The sequence below is a fragment of the Vanellus vanellus genome (assembly GCF_965231255.1).
Source record: "Vanellus vanellus genome assembly, chromosome: Z".
Lineage (NCBI taxonomy): Eukaryota > Metazoa > Chordata > Aves > Charadriiformes > Charadriidae > Vanellus > Vanellus vanellus.
Genome location: NC_138908.1, coordinates 6831022 through 6845542, shown reverse-complemented (window position 1 = coordinate 6845542; position 14521 = coordinate 6831022). Strand labels below are relative to the sequence as shown.

General features: G+C 39.0%; 1 protein-coding gene across 1 annotated transcript in view; it reads left to right on the top strand.

The window, feature by feature from the left end:
- VCAN (versican) overlaps nucleotides 1-14521 on the top strand; it is a gene marked incomplete at its 5' end in the record, with an annotated part of 109661 nt that overhangs the window by 77505 nt on the left and 17635 nt on the right. The window contains 4 exons of the mRNA XM_082497196.1: nucleotides 2650-2763; nucleotides 5143-5256; nucleotides 12160-12318; nucleotides 13102-13184. Of these exons, the coding sequence (XP_082353322.1) occupies nucleotides 2650-2763; nucleotides 5143-5256; nucleotides 12160-12318; nucleotides 13102-13184 (470 nt within the window). The remainder of the gene's footprint in view (nucleotides 1-2649; nucleotides 2764-5142; nucleotides 5257-12159; nucleotides 12319-13101; nucleotides 13185-14521) is intronic.

Here is a 14521-nt window from a genome sequence, read left to right as displayed (position 1 = left end):
AACACCTAATTTTTCTATAACCAAAGAGAAGACACTTGGATCTGGTGATAGTCTGTCTTTGACTACTTCCAGTCAGCCAAGTAGTGAATCAGTAACAGCTGAGCACAGACCAAAATCAGATGACAAAGATTTGGGTTCAGGGAATGCTATGAAGTTTGCAACAGAAACCCTCATCACTACTGAACTCTCTGAACTGGGCATTTTCTTTCCTACAGTACCATCACTGGCAAGCCCTCATGTCCCTCATGAGTCTAAACATATTGTATCAAGTACATCAGAAGATACCTATGAGCTGAATACTTCAGCAAACAACCGAGTAATAGCAGATCAAAGTGAAACAGTCCCTGTCTCTGGCTTTTCTGGTATGGGCCAAGAAGAACTGGATGATAAGCAGCCTGTGGTTCCTTCTTTTACACCAGTTTTAGCTACTGAGACAGAAAAGGCTTTGACAACTGACATGCTTGATGTAAGTATGGTCACCACACCGCATACATCCCACCTGACAGCTGTATCATCTAGCAAGAATGAAGAAAAGCATCCTACAGTATACACAAAATCGGCATCTGCAGAGTATGAAGAAACAGATTCAGTGAGCTTCTATTCTACTCCTAAATCCTCAGTAACTGTTCAGTTAGTTAATGGAGTATCTGAGTACCCTGAGGTAATCATTCCAAGTACATCATCCTCAAAGGATTCAGATCAGTCCAATCATTCATTGGAAGGAACCTTCAAAGAGGTTAGTTCTGATATTGCAGCAACATATAAACCACCCACTACGGACCTTCTTGACAGAACGGAGTCTTCTCTGCTAGAGTTTTCTCCCAAGCCTGTTTCAGAAAGCACAACTACTGAAAGTATTCCTCACTTTAATAGACTTGTAACAGACAGGACAGACGAGACAGAAATCTCTGCAACTGATTTGGCTGCTGAGGAAGAAGCTACTGTTTCTGGAGATTCTCCATCAACACATGTCTTGCCTACTGCTTTTCTGATTTTTGGAGAAAGAGTGAGCACAGATGTTCCAAAAGTTAGCACAATAAAAGTTGAAGCTTCCTCAGGGAGAGTCAACAACCCCCATCAAGAAGGTGACAGGAGTACTGAGAGAGAGATCCCATGGCTTTTTTCCACACCTGTTTCAGAGTCACGCAATAGTATTGAACGTGAAATATTTAAGCCTGACCAGGAAGCAGTTACAATGCTAGCTTCATCTTCACGACCCTTGGATAGAAGCACAGAAACACAATCAGCTTTGTTTGCTCGAGAGGAGATCACAACAATTTCTTCTAACATTGCAACAAAGAGCACTGCCCCTGGAAACAGTCCGTATCAAAATGAGCAGTCAACAATAAGCTCTGAGGAACCAAACACTATTGAACTTGTAACTTCATCATTTTCCCTTCCGGAAGTCACTAATGGATCAGATTTCCTGATTGGCACCAGTGTGGGTTCAGTTGAAGGCACAGCAGTGCAAATTCCAGGTAACTTCCAAATATGATCACTGTCATATATGTTTGTTGTGATACTTGTAAATGTGTGTCTTAACTCTGCTTTCCAGTGATAGGGAACTTGGTGCTTTAAGAAGACTTCTTTGAACGCCTAACTTACAAGGGTAAAATAGGTGTTACTTATCTTTTACTTCATAAACTATAGTCAGATTGTTTTGGAAAAATGTAACCAAAAATCTAAACCTTTCTCATGTCTCTGAAGTAACTTAGGTTATAGAACTCTCTTACCCATTTTGTAATTTTTTAAAGCCAGGGCTTTCTTCTTGTGTCCCAGAAGGACTGTCTTCGTGATTTTCCTCTAACTCTAAGAAGTTAATACTTACAAATGGTTATCTAGTGCGTACTTATTTGTGTGAATGATTGCTACCATGCATTAAATTGAATGCAAATACCTAGGTATCTAAACTCAGTTGAAATAAACATCACTAGAAGGCATAAAGCTCTGCAAGAAAAAGCTATTTAAATGATAACTCCTGTAGCAACTGAGGATTTCACAGCAGGTAAGCTTTTATCTTAATGTTTAGTTCAGCTATGAATGTATTCAGTACCTTGATTCGTATTCTTGAAATGTGTTTTTAAGAAAGACAGGTGGGAAATATGCATGTGTGAAAACATCCTTTCAAAGAGATAAGACTTGGTGGGCATTGACTATTAAATGTAAAAAAGTGAAACAACAGCAGCCAGCCAGTATGTTCTGTGTACCCAATCATTCTACATAAACTAACCCTGTTCAAAAAAAAAAAAAAGCATTTTCCATTCATTTTGCCTATGTTTAACTCTTTTCAGCTATAATTAATTGTCATGTCATGCAAACTAAATCCTCAACAGAATATCGTGACTACCTGACTACCAAATATAGTAACAATTGTTATAAAAAAGTGTAATTTGGAAAATTATTTATACTGTTTCATAATAGATGCCATATTTTTGTTAAAGTTGAAAATAGCGATGCCTGAAAATAAGCTTTACTATATTACAAAACTATATTCTCTGTAGTCTATTATGATAATAGGGTTTCTGTAACTATGGTAAAGCCTGCAACATTAATACAGAAACGAAGAAAGATTTCTTATTCCAAAAAGTCAAAAAGACACCAGTTCCTTGAAACTACAGAGTTCATTTTCTTTTTCTACTTGTTTAACAGGCCAAGATCCATGCAAAAGCAATCCCTGCCTTAATGGTGGTACCTGCTATCCGCGTGGTTCATTTTACATCTGTACGTGTTTGCCAGGTTTCAGCGGCGAGCAGTGTGAATTAGGTAAGCTGATGCCATCTAGATGCTGATTAAGTCAGAGTATAAAGTTTTCATACATGAGATCTGAAGAATTGGTCTGTTTTGAAGTTGAGGAACACATAGACAGTTGAAAAATTCTACAGTGAGGCCTTACTTGAGAAAAGAACAACAAAATGAAGGAGGTCCACTTACCCTTTTCTCTCTCCCTGTAAAGTACACAGATGGGTATGCACACAAACATAACAGAGTTGTAAATGAACTAGAATTCATAAGATTAAATTCATAAATACATCAAATAAAACGAAATAAACACTAATATTTGGGATAGTTCTTAAAAGCTTTGTGTAATTATTTGAAAGGGTAGTAAAATAAACTAATCCCAAATGTGATTGGGAAGCTGAGCACTGAATGCCAGCCTGACATTTTTTTCAAGGAAATTCTAAATATGATGGTAATCATATGCATCTTTGTTATAAATTAGTATTTTGGTAACTCTTCCAGCAGAGGACCTGTTCAAGCTGCCTGTGACATCTGTGTTTGCCTGCTATGACTGTGGATTTCAAGAAACTCACCAGTACAGTTCAGAATAACCAGCTTTTCCTTCCAACCAGCAAGCCAAACTATGATAAAAGTGGTAGTTTGGCTGTTTAGTGTAGAGCTGATTTAGGCTTTCAAAAAATCCTAAGTTTCATTCCCTGATAAATACCATGGACTTGCCTGTTACACAGTTGCCTGCCAAATTTGAAAGAAAAAAACTCATGCAATGTTGCTAAAATGCGTTCAAGTCATCATATGTAGCTTGCGAGAAAAAAAATGAACCCCACCCAAAGGCTGATATCAGTGCAGTATAATTGTCAGGATTACTATGGGTTTTTTTGTGTTCTGCAAGACAGTATGTGATTAAAAAAACAATTAGCCAGTATTTTTCTCCGCTTTCCTAGCTGATGTTGATGAGTATTCTAGTTTCCTAGTGGGTTGTTGCTAGTAGATACCAAGTTTTAGATGCTGCATCTTAAATATTCTTCTTTGTCAAGGAATATGGCTTCCCCTGCTAGCAAGCCGGATGTTTTAGATAATAATTTTCTCTTTTTTTTTCAGTTTATAAAAGAATAATCTGGCCACTTACTGTCCCCTAGAACTCTTAGTGGCTTATTAATGAATTGGAGTGGGACTCTCCATGGCCAGTCGCCATACAGAAATATGTTCTGTGATGCTTAAGAAAGTAAACCTCAGCATTTTTAGCCCTGGATGCAGGGGTGTTCTGTACATAAGGCACAAAACGTTGACTTCAGAGCTTTCCAAATGACTGGAACAAATAAGACCTAACATAAAATTTGAACAGAAGTAGTTTTTTTGAAATAAAAATATTTTTAAAAAAGCCTTTCACATGATGCAGCAATTATTCCTAGGATTGCACAACCATTCATTGGCTTGTAGATACGTTTAACTTCTCTCTTCTATTTTAATTGTCAATTACTATCAGCAATTCACTTTGGACTAAGATGTTTACAAATCTGCATTGACGTTTAAGCTGTGATTGTTTTGGAGGAACAGCACTCATTAGAAAAAAACATGTGATCTTTATAAAGAGACATATGAGCTTATAAGCTGTGCAAATACATACACAAAGTAATTATATTAAATGAGCTAGTGCTCCAATCTAGAAGGGGAAGACAAGGTATTTTAGCAGCCAAATGAGTCAGGAAGAGACATGCTATTTGTTTGCTGTAGAGCCATAGGCTTAGCAGTACACTTGTGCACGACTATGAACGTTACTATCTGACTGGTCATTTAGTGAGATTGTCTTTATGATGCTTTGTCCTTATCTTGATAAGGTTAGGCAAGGACAATATGAGAAATGCAAACCAATAAGATGCCAGGGCATGCTGCTTTGCAAACTGAAATTAGCATGTTTTTTGGTGGCATATGATGAGATTTCCAATATTTGAGATTCACGAAGTTATTTGATGTCTCCAGTACTTGATGAGAATTTATTGTGACATTGTCACACGCTCAAATCAAATTTTCCACCAGTATGGGAAAATGCTACACACTTCTCAGTACCACTCCTTTGTCAGTTACACGATGAGGAATTGAAGGTCTAGGTTTCAGAAATTAACTCAGGAGTCAAAGCACAGAATTATAATAAAAAAATATAGAATTCTGGATGAGTAATGTCACATTTCCCAAGGAAACTGCTTCTTGGCTTGTGGATGAAGAGAAAGGAAGGTTGTGCATAGTGAAATCAGTTATCATACAAATAAACCGGTCACTTGGATCTTTTGCAATACTTCATTCTTCTTAATTGAACTGGTCCTAGTAATATGTATGACTAAGGCTGAAGAACATTTCCCTTCTAGGAGGTGGGTGGATTATAAAAACATTGTTATCTTTATGTTGTAGATGTCGATGAATGCCAGTCTAACCCATGCCGGAATGGAGCCACATGTATAGATAGCCTCAATACCTTTACTTGCTTGTGTCTGCCAAGCTATATAGGTGCTCTCTGTGAACAAGGTAAGGTGTATTCTTTAATCTATGGTGATTGAGGTAATCTGTTTTCGTTTCAACACCCTTCTGGAGTAACTAGGCAAAGCTTCCTAAAAAAAAGAGCATGGAAGAAACTGTCAAAATCTGTGGGAAGCCAACAGTGATGAGGAGAAATTATGATTTTTTGAGTAAGTTAGACTCCCATGATTTGTGGCTTAGGACTTTTCGTTTAAGGTTACATCTGTACCATCTTCTGCAAGATGAGAGCAAACTCCATCTGCATGCTAACCTGAATGGAAGTCACGTTACTGCTGCACCAAATATAAACTGATATATTAGGCAGTTTCTATGTCAAAATAACAACAGCTGTACAGTTTTCAGGTGGCTCCAAGGCAAGTACAGCCTGCTGATATTGGGTTGCAAAGTTCTGGGAAGACACATAATGAGGTTCTCTCATTACTGTAGTGATGCTTATGGAATAATGAGTGGGAGCAGAGTTACTCTCTGACTGAGCTTCTGTCTTAAAAATTTATATACATTGTAAAAGACTTATCAGAACCCATCACTTCCAACAAGCACCACTGGAAAGTAGGAATAGTCTACTGAATATGCCAGATTATATATCCATCCACTGGGTACCACAGCCTTCACAGCTTCATGCCAGAGATTTCAAATTCATTTGCTCTGTGATTATTTTAGGAAAAGTGCATGCAGGTTCACAATTACAAGGAACTTGTAAAAGGCTTTCTAAACTGGAAGCTGAAATCAGATTAAACATCCAATTCTCTGTAATTGTTAGAACATTGCCTGCAAGAAATCTCACTGCATTTACAAGAAATATTTACAGTGCAAGATGCTTACTCAGTATGTGCATCTAGGAGGAGGAATAGGAGGAGCAAAATCTGTTCTGCCAGCAAAATTAATGAAGGTATTTCCATGGGAAAAATAAATGGTGTTTTAAAGTGCACTTTCTACTTTCTAAAGCTTATGAAAATACTTATTTTCTTCAGCTGAATGGTTTTGATCACAGGTGAATGAACTAGGCTTTTGGATTTGTTTAATTAATATTGTGTATTTTCATGTTTGTTTCTGATCTTCAGTGGAAGGCAGTTTGGAAACTCTTCCAGCTGAACCTATAGAGATTTGTTTGTTAGAGCTGAAAACTCTCAAAGCTGACCAGCTCCAGCACTTTTCACTGTTTAAATTTTTCAGTAGTCTGGCTAACCTTGTAATTTGAAAGGACTTTCTGAATCTGTTCTCCAGAATTATAAGTTGACAGTGTTTTCACAACAAAAGAAATAAATGTTCTCACTCCTTTCCTCCTCCCCTTCATTCCAGCAAATCCAAAGCAGCAAGTGGCTCTGAGTACCATGGTAGCTTTAAACTGCTTTTTATGACCAACCTGAGAGTGCATTTTAGGTGGTTAATGGGAACATTTCCTAGTTTGTCAATCAAAACCAGAGCCCTGCTCACTCAGCTTTGGAATTTAAATTTCCTCCACTTAAAGTCCTGCAGTGGTTTGGGACTTGGGAAAAGCATTTAGTGCCAAATTTCCATTCCACCAGACAAAATAAAACCGTGTTGGCAATTCAGACACGGTTGTCTGGCAAGCAGGCTTTATTTCAAGGCACCAGTCCTGACCTCACTAGATTTAAAGACCAGCCAGAACGACAGAATGCGTACCTTGGTGCCACAGGAAAGGTGGAGTTGAGCACACCGAGATTATATTTCATTACTCTTTTTTTTTTTTTTTCTTTTTCTCCAACTTATACTATTCATTTTAGAAAGCTTTGAAAGAAGTCAAGTTGAAGGACTTTCTTAAGTAGGGTGCTGGGTATTTAAAGTGTCGTGGACGGGAATGGAAGCAGTGAGTGTGCATTGCCTCTGGAAATGAAGCTTAAAGCTGGAGACAACTCTACCGTGTCCTGGTCCCGTGACACTGCTGCAGAAAAAACATAGAGCTCAGAATTTCAAGTAAATGCCCCCATGAAACTTTTTTAGACAAAGGGATCTTCGGCTGATGTGTTACGCCTGTGTTAGCCTTAGGAGGGGATGTGACCAGAGAACGGTGCAGCTGCACATCGGGGAGCTCCAGCAGGTGGTAGAAGTTAGAGGAGCCTTCAGGGTGATCTAACCTAGGGTGAGGGAAATTAATCCTGAGACTCAGTGAGCTCTAATTGGCTCCCTGACAGCCGTTTTTCTTGCCAGGTGGAAACAGTTCAGCAGACAATCTGAGCCCAGGAACTTCTTCCTGAAGAAAGCTAAAGTTGTCTGATGTTAGAAATAGAGCAGCTGAGGGTGTTTCTTTTTTAAACTAGATGGGTAGATCAGTAAGCCAGCATCACTTCTGGTTCAGACTAGATTAAAAGTGAATGGAGTACCTCTGTGAGATACCCTCTTTCAAATATTATGTCTCTTTTCAAAGTACAGATGCATATTCTGTATGCCGCTTGGTGACATTTGAACATCACATCTTAAAATGCAGAGATATCCCCAAAACACTTTTTCAAAGGGTGACTTTAAGCTACAGTAGGTCTTGATGTGAGTCCTGTCCTGGGGGAGCCATCAGTCTTTCCATTACTGTTCTTCTGTGGAAAGCCCTTATGAGAGCTCACGGTGTCCAGAACAATGAGCCCAGAGCTCTGATCCTCCCAGTTTTGCTGCCTGAAGCACTGCTTTGCAAGCTCCATGTTCAGGGAAAGAGGAGGGTTGTTTGATACCCTGTCTCACACCAGGCTGGTGGAACCAACTGTATAGAATAGTCCCCAGGGACCAGTGGGGTGTATGAAAGCCTGGGGCTGTTGTTGTATTATCTGGACATCTGTAGTTGTAGTGAGGAGTACCTTACTTCAGGAAGAGTTACATGGGAAACAACAAAATGGTAGAAACTTGCAATTTGAACTTCAATTTCAGGAATAAGTATTGTTTATGAGAACTGGATGAGCACTCGCTTTTTCCTTTTCCTTCTTTGGCTGGCTAGAGTTTCCTTTTCTTTTTCTCCTTTTCCTATTTTAACTGGTGTCTACCTGCTTTCAAGGAACGGTGCTTGTGTTTGAGACTTAAGGTTTAGCTTTCTCCACGGCAGGATCCCTGTGGGCACACCTAGGAGAGCCTGTTTACCAAATGCAGCTGCATGCACGGATCCGTGTGCCAAAATGGCACATATGTGATTGTTACGGGACATGCCTCCTTGGGATAATACAACCAGCTGTTCTCTTCCAGGTTCTGAAAACAAAACAGCTGGGTTTTTTAATCATCATATAAGGAACAATTTATTTTTTTTTTGTAACCCAAGTTCATTGCTCAAATGTCTGCGATTACTCCAGTCTTGTTTGATTCACTTTGTTCCCAGGGCTGGGTAGCTTGGGATGGAAGTATTTGAGAAGGCCTCTGCAAAGATACTTTCTGAAAACAGATGGTCTCTAAATGATGTCTTTCAGCTGAGAAGGGATTATTTTGAATATTTACCAGAGAAATGATTTCTCCTCGAGATGTGTGGGCTAATGGGCCTCAGGCATTTGTTCATTAGCTGAAGACAGACAGTCACAGATAAAATTCACAGCTGAGTAAGACTCTTATTGTGTTCTAGTACCCGTGTTTCAGTCTTTATTTTCTTTAAGTCTCTTATGGAATTTATGTAAAGACAAGGGACCAGCTTATTGCAGCTGTTGAAAAAGTGGTACCTATCTATGTATTAAACCTACAGAGAACTTTTTTTTTAATGCAGTGTTTAGAGATGTTGTTGTACATACACAATTGCTGTTACAGACAACAGAAGCTGTGTAAGTAACTCCTTGCACACATCACTGAAAAGGCCTGTAAATTGTCATAAATCTTAAGACCAGTCAGACAACTTTTAAAACATCATAAATATGGCAAGCAGTGTTCCAGTCTTTCTGTCACTTTCTGGAATAAAGTTATGGGCAGCTGTGATTACCTCCCTGGATAAGTATACAATGAACACGGAGTATCATATTCAGTAAGTGTTTGCACCTACTCTTCTCACAGGTGATTGGGTCAGAAAATTTACAGCCACCTGCAATTAGACTTTACTCTTTCAGTAAAGGCACTAAAAACTAATACCTGTATGGAGCCCTTACCTTTGTGTCATATTTTTGGCTTTGTTAATGTAGTAAGATACGCACACACTCAGGACAAAGCACTGCAGAGATGAAACAGTCCCTACAATTTTACTTGCCAGGTTTGCATTTTTCATCCTCTAGCCTCCTGCCTCTCCTTTTCCCCATTTCTTTTTCCCCTCTTCTCATCAACCTCTCACATCTCAAAAAAAAAAAAAATAATCCTCTCTTCTGCTTCTAAAAATCCCATGTATTTTCTAGCCATCAGCCCTGTCTTTTTCTGTTTTTGTAGATTTGGGCTACAAACAGGTGCAGAACTTATTCAACTTTTCCCTTTTGGAAAACATGCCATATTGGGTAAGAGGGAGAAGTTGTATATGCACTGCAGTGCATGCATTTCAACTAAGAGTACCTATGTCACCATTTGGCACCCTCTATCTTAAGAAGAAAAAATGTATTATTTGTGGTTCGTGCTCTGGCCATTATATCTCATTCATTGAGCCCAGTCTTCTAGGCTTTGTGTTTTCAAACCTCTTTGCCACCCCTATGTGCCTTTCAGCAGATTTTCTCTCAAATTGAGCACTTCTTCCCTAGCAGAGGCCAGGGAAGGCTTGATTAGAATAGCATGGAAATGCTCTCTGGCCATGATTTTCTCAGCATGCAATGCTGCTTGTTATTATCTGACTTCTTTCCTGTGGGACAAGGGAGTCCCTGAACAAGATGAATAATAAAATCTTAAGTGCCTTCACAAAGGACATAGCCTTGTTAGTCAGCATTGTGTGGTTAAACAACTGTTCTAGAAAGCCAAAGGCAGACTAAACTTTCAAATGGCCTAGATGCCAGAGATTAAAGCTGTATCTGCAGCCTGCACCTCATGCAGAATACAAAGAGGGAAAAGATAAAAAACCCTAACAAGTTGATAGTATAGATTACATTCCTTTTTCGTAGCAGGGATTACTCAATGCACAAGAAGTTTTCTACAGCTTAACTTGTTGAAAATAGAAGAGAGATAATCAGTGTAAGCTCCATTATGCCTTTGTATTTGGTACATATGTGTGTGTACTGATGACTTTTAGAAAACAATTTTGATACCAGACTCCTAAGACAATGACTACCATGTAATTAATGTTGCCAGAAATTCTCAGAGAAATTCTGGTAAGCCTCTGAAGTGATATGTTTGCATTTTTAAATCCATTTATGTACATGTAAAGTCTAGTTTTCATCCTGGGAGATTTAAAAACAAAAAAAAAAAAACCCAGACACTTTGGTGTTTCAGGGTGTGAATGTCCTCTTCCTGCTATGAATTAAGAACCAGACTTAAGTTGTGAAAAATTATTCCAAAATTATCTTTCAGGTGGTAGCTGCTCAAACCTGAGAAATACCATAGTTAAAGAATTTTCAGTCTTATGTCATTGATATATTCTGTAATATTTGGCTTTTTCTGTAGTAATGCAAAAAGAGTCCCTTTGGCCAAAGCATTTTATTGCTGTTGACTATATTGACTTACTGAAAATAAGAAACCCAATTTCATACCCAGAATGTATCTATACCTCTGGAAAGGCCAGATGGTTGCTTTCAGCCGCAGTTTTGTTTGGGGATTGATAAAACTTGGTGGGAAGCGGCAAATTCCTGATTGGTGGGTGGCGAAGGCCAAGCTTTGTATTTCTGTTCTTTAACATCCTGCAACTGAAACCCTTCAGGGTGACCCATCATGTACTTAGATAGCTGGAACTGGTTGTAGTCAGAACAAGCTGTAACTGTGTACTGAAGTGTCCTTTATGATGCCATTTCATCTGCCATAACCCAAAACAGTCTGAGTTTTCCCTATTGTTTCTCCTATTCCTCCCTAAAACTCTCTCTTCTCTGTGGCAAGTTCTTCTCACCATCAAGCACAGCTCAGACACATTTGGGCACCATTTTTGTTAATACTGATTTGTGTCTGTGGTTCATTCCTGCAGTGTTAGTGCAGAAGCAGACTTGGAACGAGAACTTTGTTGTTCCTTGCCATCTCTTCTGTTTACAGCTGCTTAACCTTGAGAAAATAATTAACGTCAAATCCATGGATTGTTACTGTTCCAAGGCTCATGTTTATTTCTCTGTAGATGAAAGGATATACTTGCTGATGGGAACTTCTCTCTATTATGCATTCGTATCAGCACCATCCCTCATACAAGCACAGACAATGTGCATTTCATTACTTTGTATTTCAGCTTTACAGCCTTCCTTAGAAACTGATGCCTAAAGTTTATTAAGGTAGACTTTGTCAAAGAAGATGGGGTTTGGAGGAGGATTTGAGGGGTAAGTTCAGAAAGATAGTGCTGCAGCTTTGCATCTGTGGACTGAACAATCACAAGCACTGTCCTTCATATTATTTTCAGTTACCAGTTTCTCCCAAACCGTGGTAATTCAGTACAGTCCCTCAAAGAACAATTTGCCCTTGCAAGCAAAAATTCCCATCCTTATGTACAGACTCTGAAATTAATCTGAAACGTAGACTAACTACAGTCTAACATCCAGGCATTTCATTCGCCCTGAGTTATGAACTAAAGATGTCCTCTTGGCATTGTCCAGGTACAGTGCAAATCGACCAGTGGAAGCTCACAAAGCTGCCAGTTGCAATTATACTCCTTCCATAAGTAATATTCTTGCAGCTTGTGCTGAAACTGGGTGATTAGAACTACCTGAAAATGTAATGAGTTCCCAAGGATGAGTGTTGATTGTTTGCATTTATACTGCTCAATGGGTGGGAATCTTCTTGAACATTTGCCCTGCAGAAAATCCATCTGCTTGCATGAAATATTCCTGTGTTTCAAACCCATTGACAGAGATGCGATTTATTTGTTTGTCACAGACACAGAGACCTGTGATTATGGCTGGCACAAGTTCCAAGGACAGTGCTACAAATACTTTGCCCATCGGCGTACATGGGACACAGCTGAAAGGGAATGCCGTCTCCAGGGAGCACACTTGACAAGCATCTTGTCTCATGAGGAGCAGATCTTTGTGAACCGTACGTACTGCTAGGATTCCTCTAAACAAGAGTGGGCACTGAGGGTTCAGAGCTAGTGAAATATCTTCCTGATCACTCAGCTTTTACATGTCCATCTCAAAATATACTTTTACAATGTTTAAAAGGCACACTTTGTGTTCTTCACCTTTACTTTTGCAGTCAGTGCAGGTTCCTTGTCACTATTAAGTTATTATTTGTTACATAGAAAATACTTTGGGTTTGAGCAAGAGAAAAAGAACTACTGTTTTGCATTGGAAATTGATGAAATGTTTTTTTCTGGAGGCTTTAGATTTTTTGTGCACCTGACACCAACGACTATGCCATCATATATTGTATTAAGTAGGCATAAATAACTATTTCCTATATGTTATGTTGCACAATCTAGAAAAAACTGGTCTCAGCCTAACCAAAAGTTGAATAATGTAGATATGTGTTTTTATTATTTTAATCTTTTTCACTCCCCCCCCATATGCACTCAGATAGGAAACTAATGTGTTTTCTTTGGGAGACACCATCAGGAGGGAAGAGACAGGATAGTTTAAAACTGTTAGATGAGGATCTGCATTTTTATAGACACCCGAAATTAAGTTGAGAAGAAGAAGAGAAGTTGAAAAACAGTCTGTAAATAGTTGTTTGCATAATGAGTAGAACAATCTTAAGAACAGGATGTCTGATTCATTCTGTGCAAATTCTTTTTATTTTCTTTAGTGAAATCTTTTAATAAAATATCCTTCTATCCTTCTATCCTTCCTATTTAATAAAGATATCCTTCTGGTTCCTTAGGTATTGGGCATGACTACCAGTGGATTGGACTCAATGACAAGATGTTTGAGCGTGATTTCCGCTGGACTGATGGTAGCCCACTGGTAAGATGCCTTTGAAATTAAATCACTTGTTCATTTCTTTTTGTGGTGGCTTATCAAATTCCCACCAGCAATGAGGTAAGCTGCATGAAAAAATGTAGTCACTAAATATGCAGCCAGCAAACTCTTGTTTTGGCTTAACTGCCATTTTGTGGTAGAGTTCTAAAATCTTATTCTTAGTTCTTATTATTGTATATGTGGGAACTATCAAAGCTTCCAAACAGAAAAACTCAAAAAGCCTGAGACTGTAATTTAAGGGTCTTTACTGGAGTTGATTTGTGCTCTTCTGGTTTTATACGAGGACATGTGGCAATTCTCCTCTCCCTTCTATGTATGGAGCGGAATGCATTTTTTGGACGAGGACATGGCATTCAAGCTCTTGCCTTCAGTGGGTCTGTGAGAGTGCATGAAGGAGCCTCTCAGGTGTTGCTGGAGATTTTTCTAGTTTGTATGGCAGCTCTACAGCTAGGATGGAGAAGCAGCCATCCTTATGTGGTTCAGGAGGCCTGTAACCAATAATCTGTCCATAAAATTTTAAGATGCTGTTGATACCTCTTATTGCCTTAAAGCAAGAAGGAAAATCAGCAGGAGGAGAGGAAGAACACTCTCTGTCTGTTTTGTAGAAAGGACAGGTGATTTATTGCTGTTTAGCACCCACTGAAGAACATTACCTTAAAAAAAAAGCCACAACAAAGTGGTTATGCTTATTATTTTCTTTTCCACTTTTGAATTCTTCTTAAAGCAGACAGCATCTGGACACACATATGCACATGCTTACACATGCATGCAATAATCATTGCTGCGTACCACGTGGCTACAACTTATGTAGAAAGACACCTGGGACAAAGTAGGCTTCATTTATTACAATTTCATGTAAAAAACCAGAGGTTTAAAGTCCTCTAAAATTACTTTTAAATAAGCCATTTCTCGGGGAAACTACCATGAGTGGCAGGTGACAGCACAGGGGGGAAGAAAAAGATGATGAAACTGTTTGTTACCTGACTGATTTCTCAGTGCATCTGTGGTGGTACCAATGCTCCCATTTGTGCTTGGAACCATGAAGTCTTGCAGGATGTAAGCAGAAGAGTTTGATTTCATTGTTTTCTCTTGCCTATCCTCATGGCCATGCCATGGCCTTGAACTCTACTCATTCTGGATAAGTTCACTCTCTGTCTCCTGATGTGGCTTCTTACACCTCACTGACAGTCACAGGCACCCTCTGAGGACAGTTCAGCTTTGGTAGGAGCTCAGGGGTGGTCTGGGCTGTCTGCAGTGGTTGGTGAAGGAGCCTACACTTCACTAAGGGGTCTAAACTTAGGTGAGATAAATTCAGGAATAAA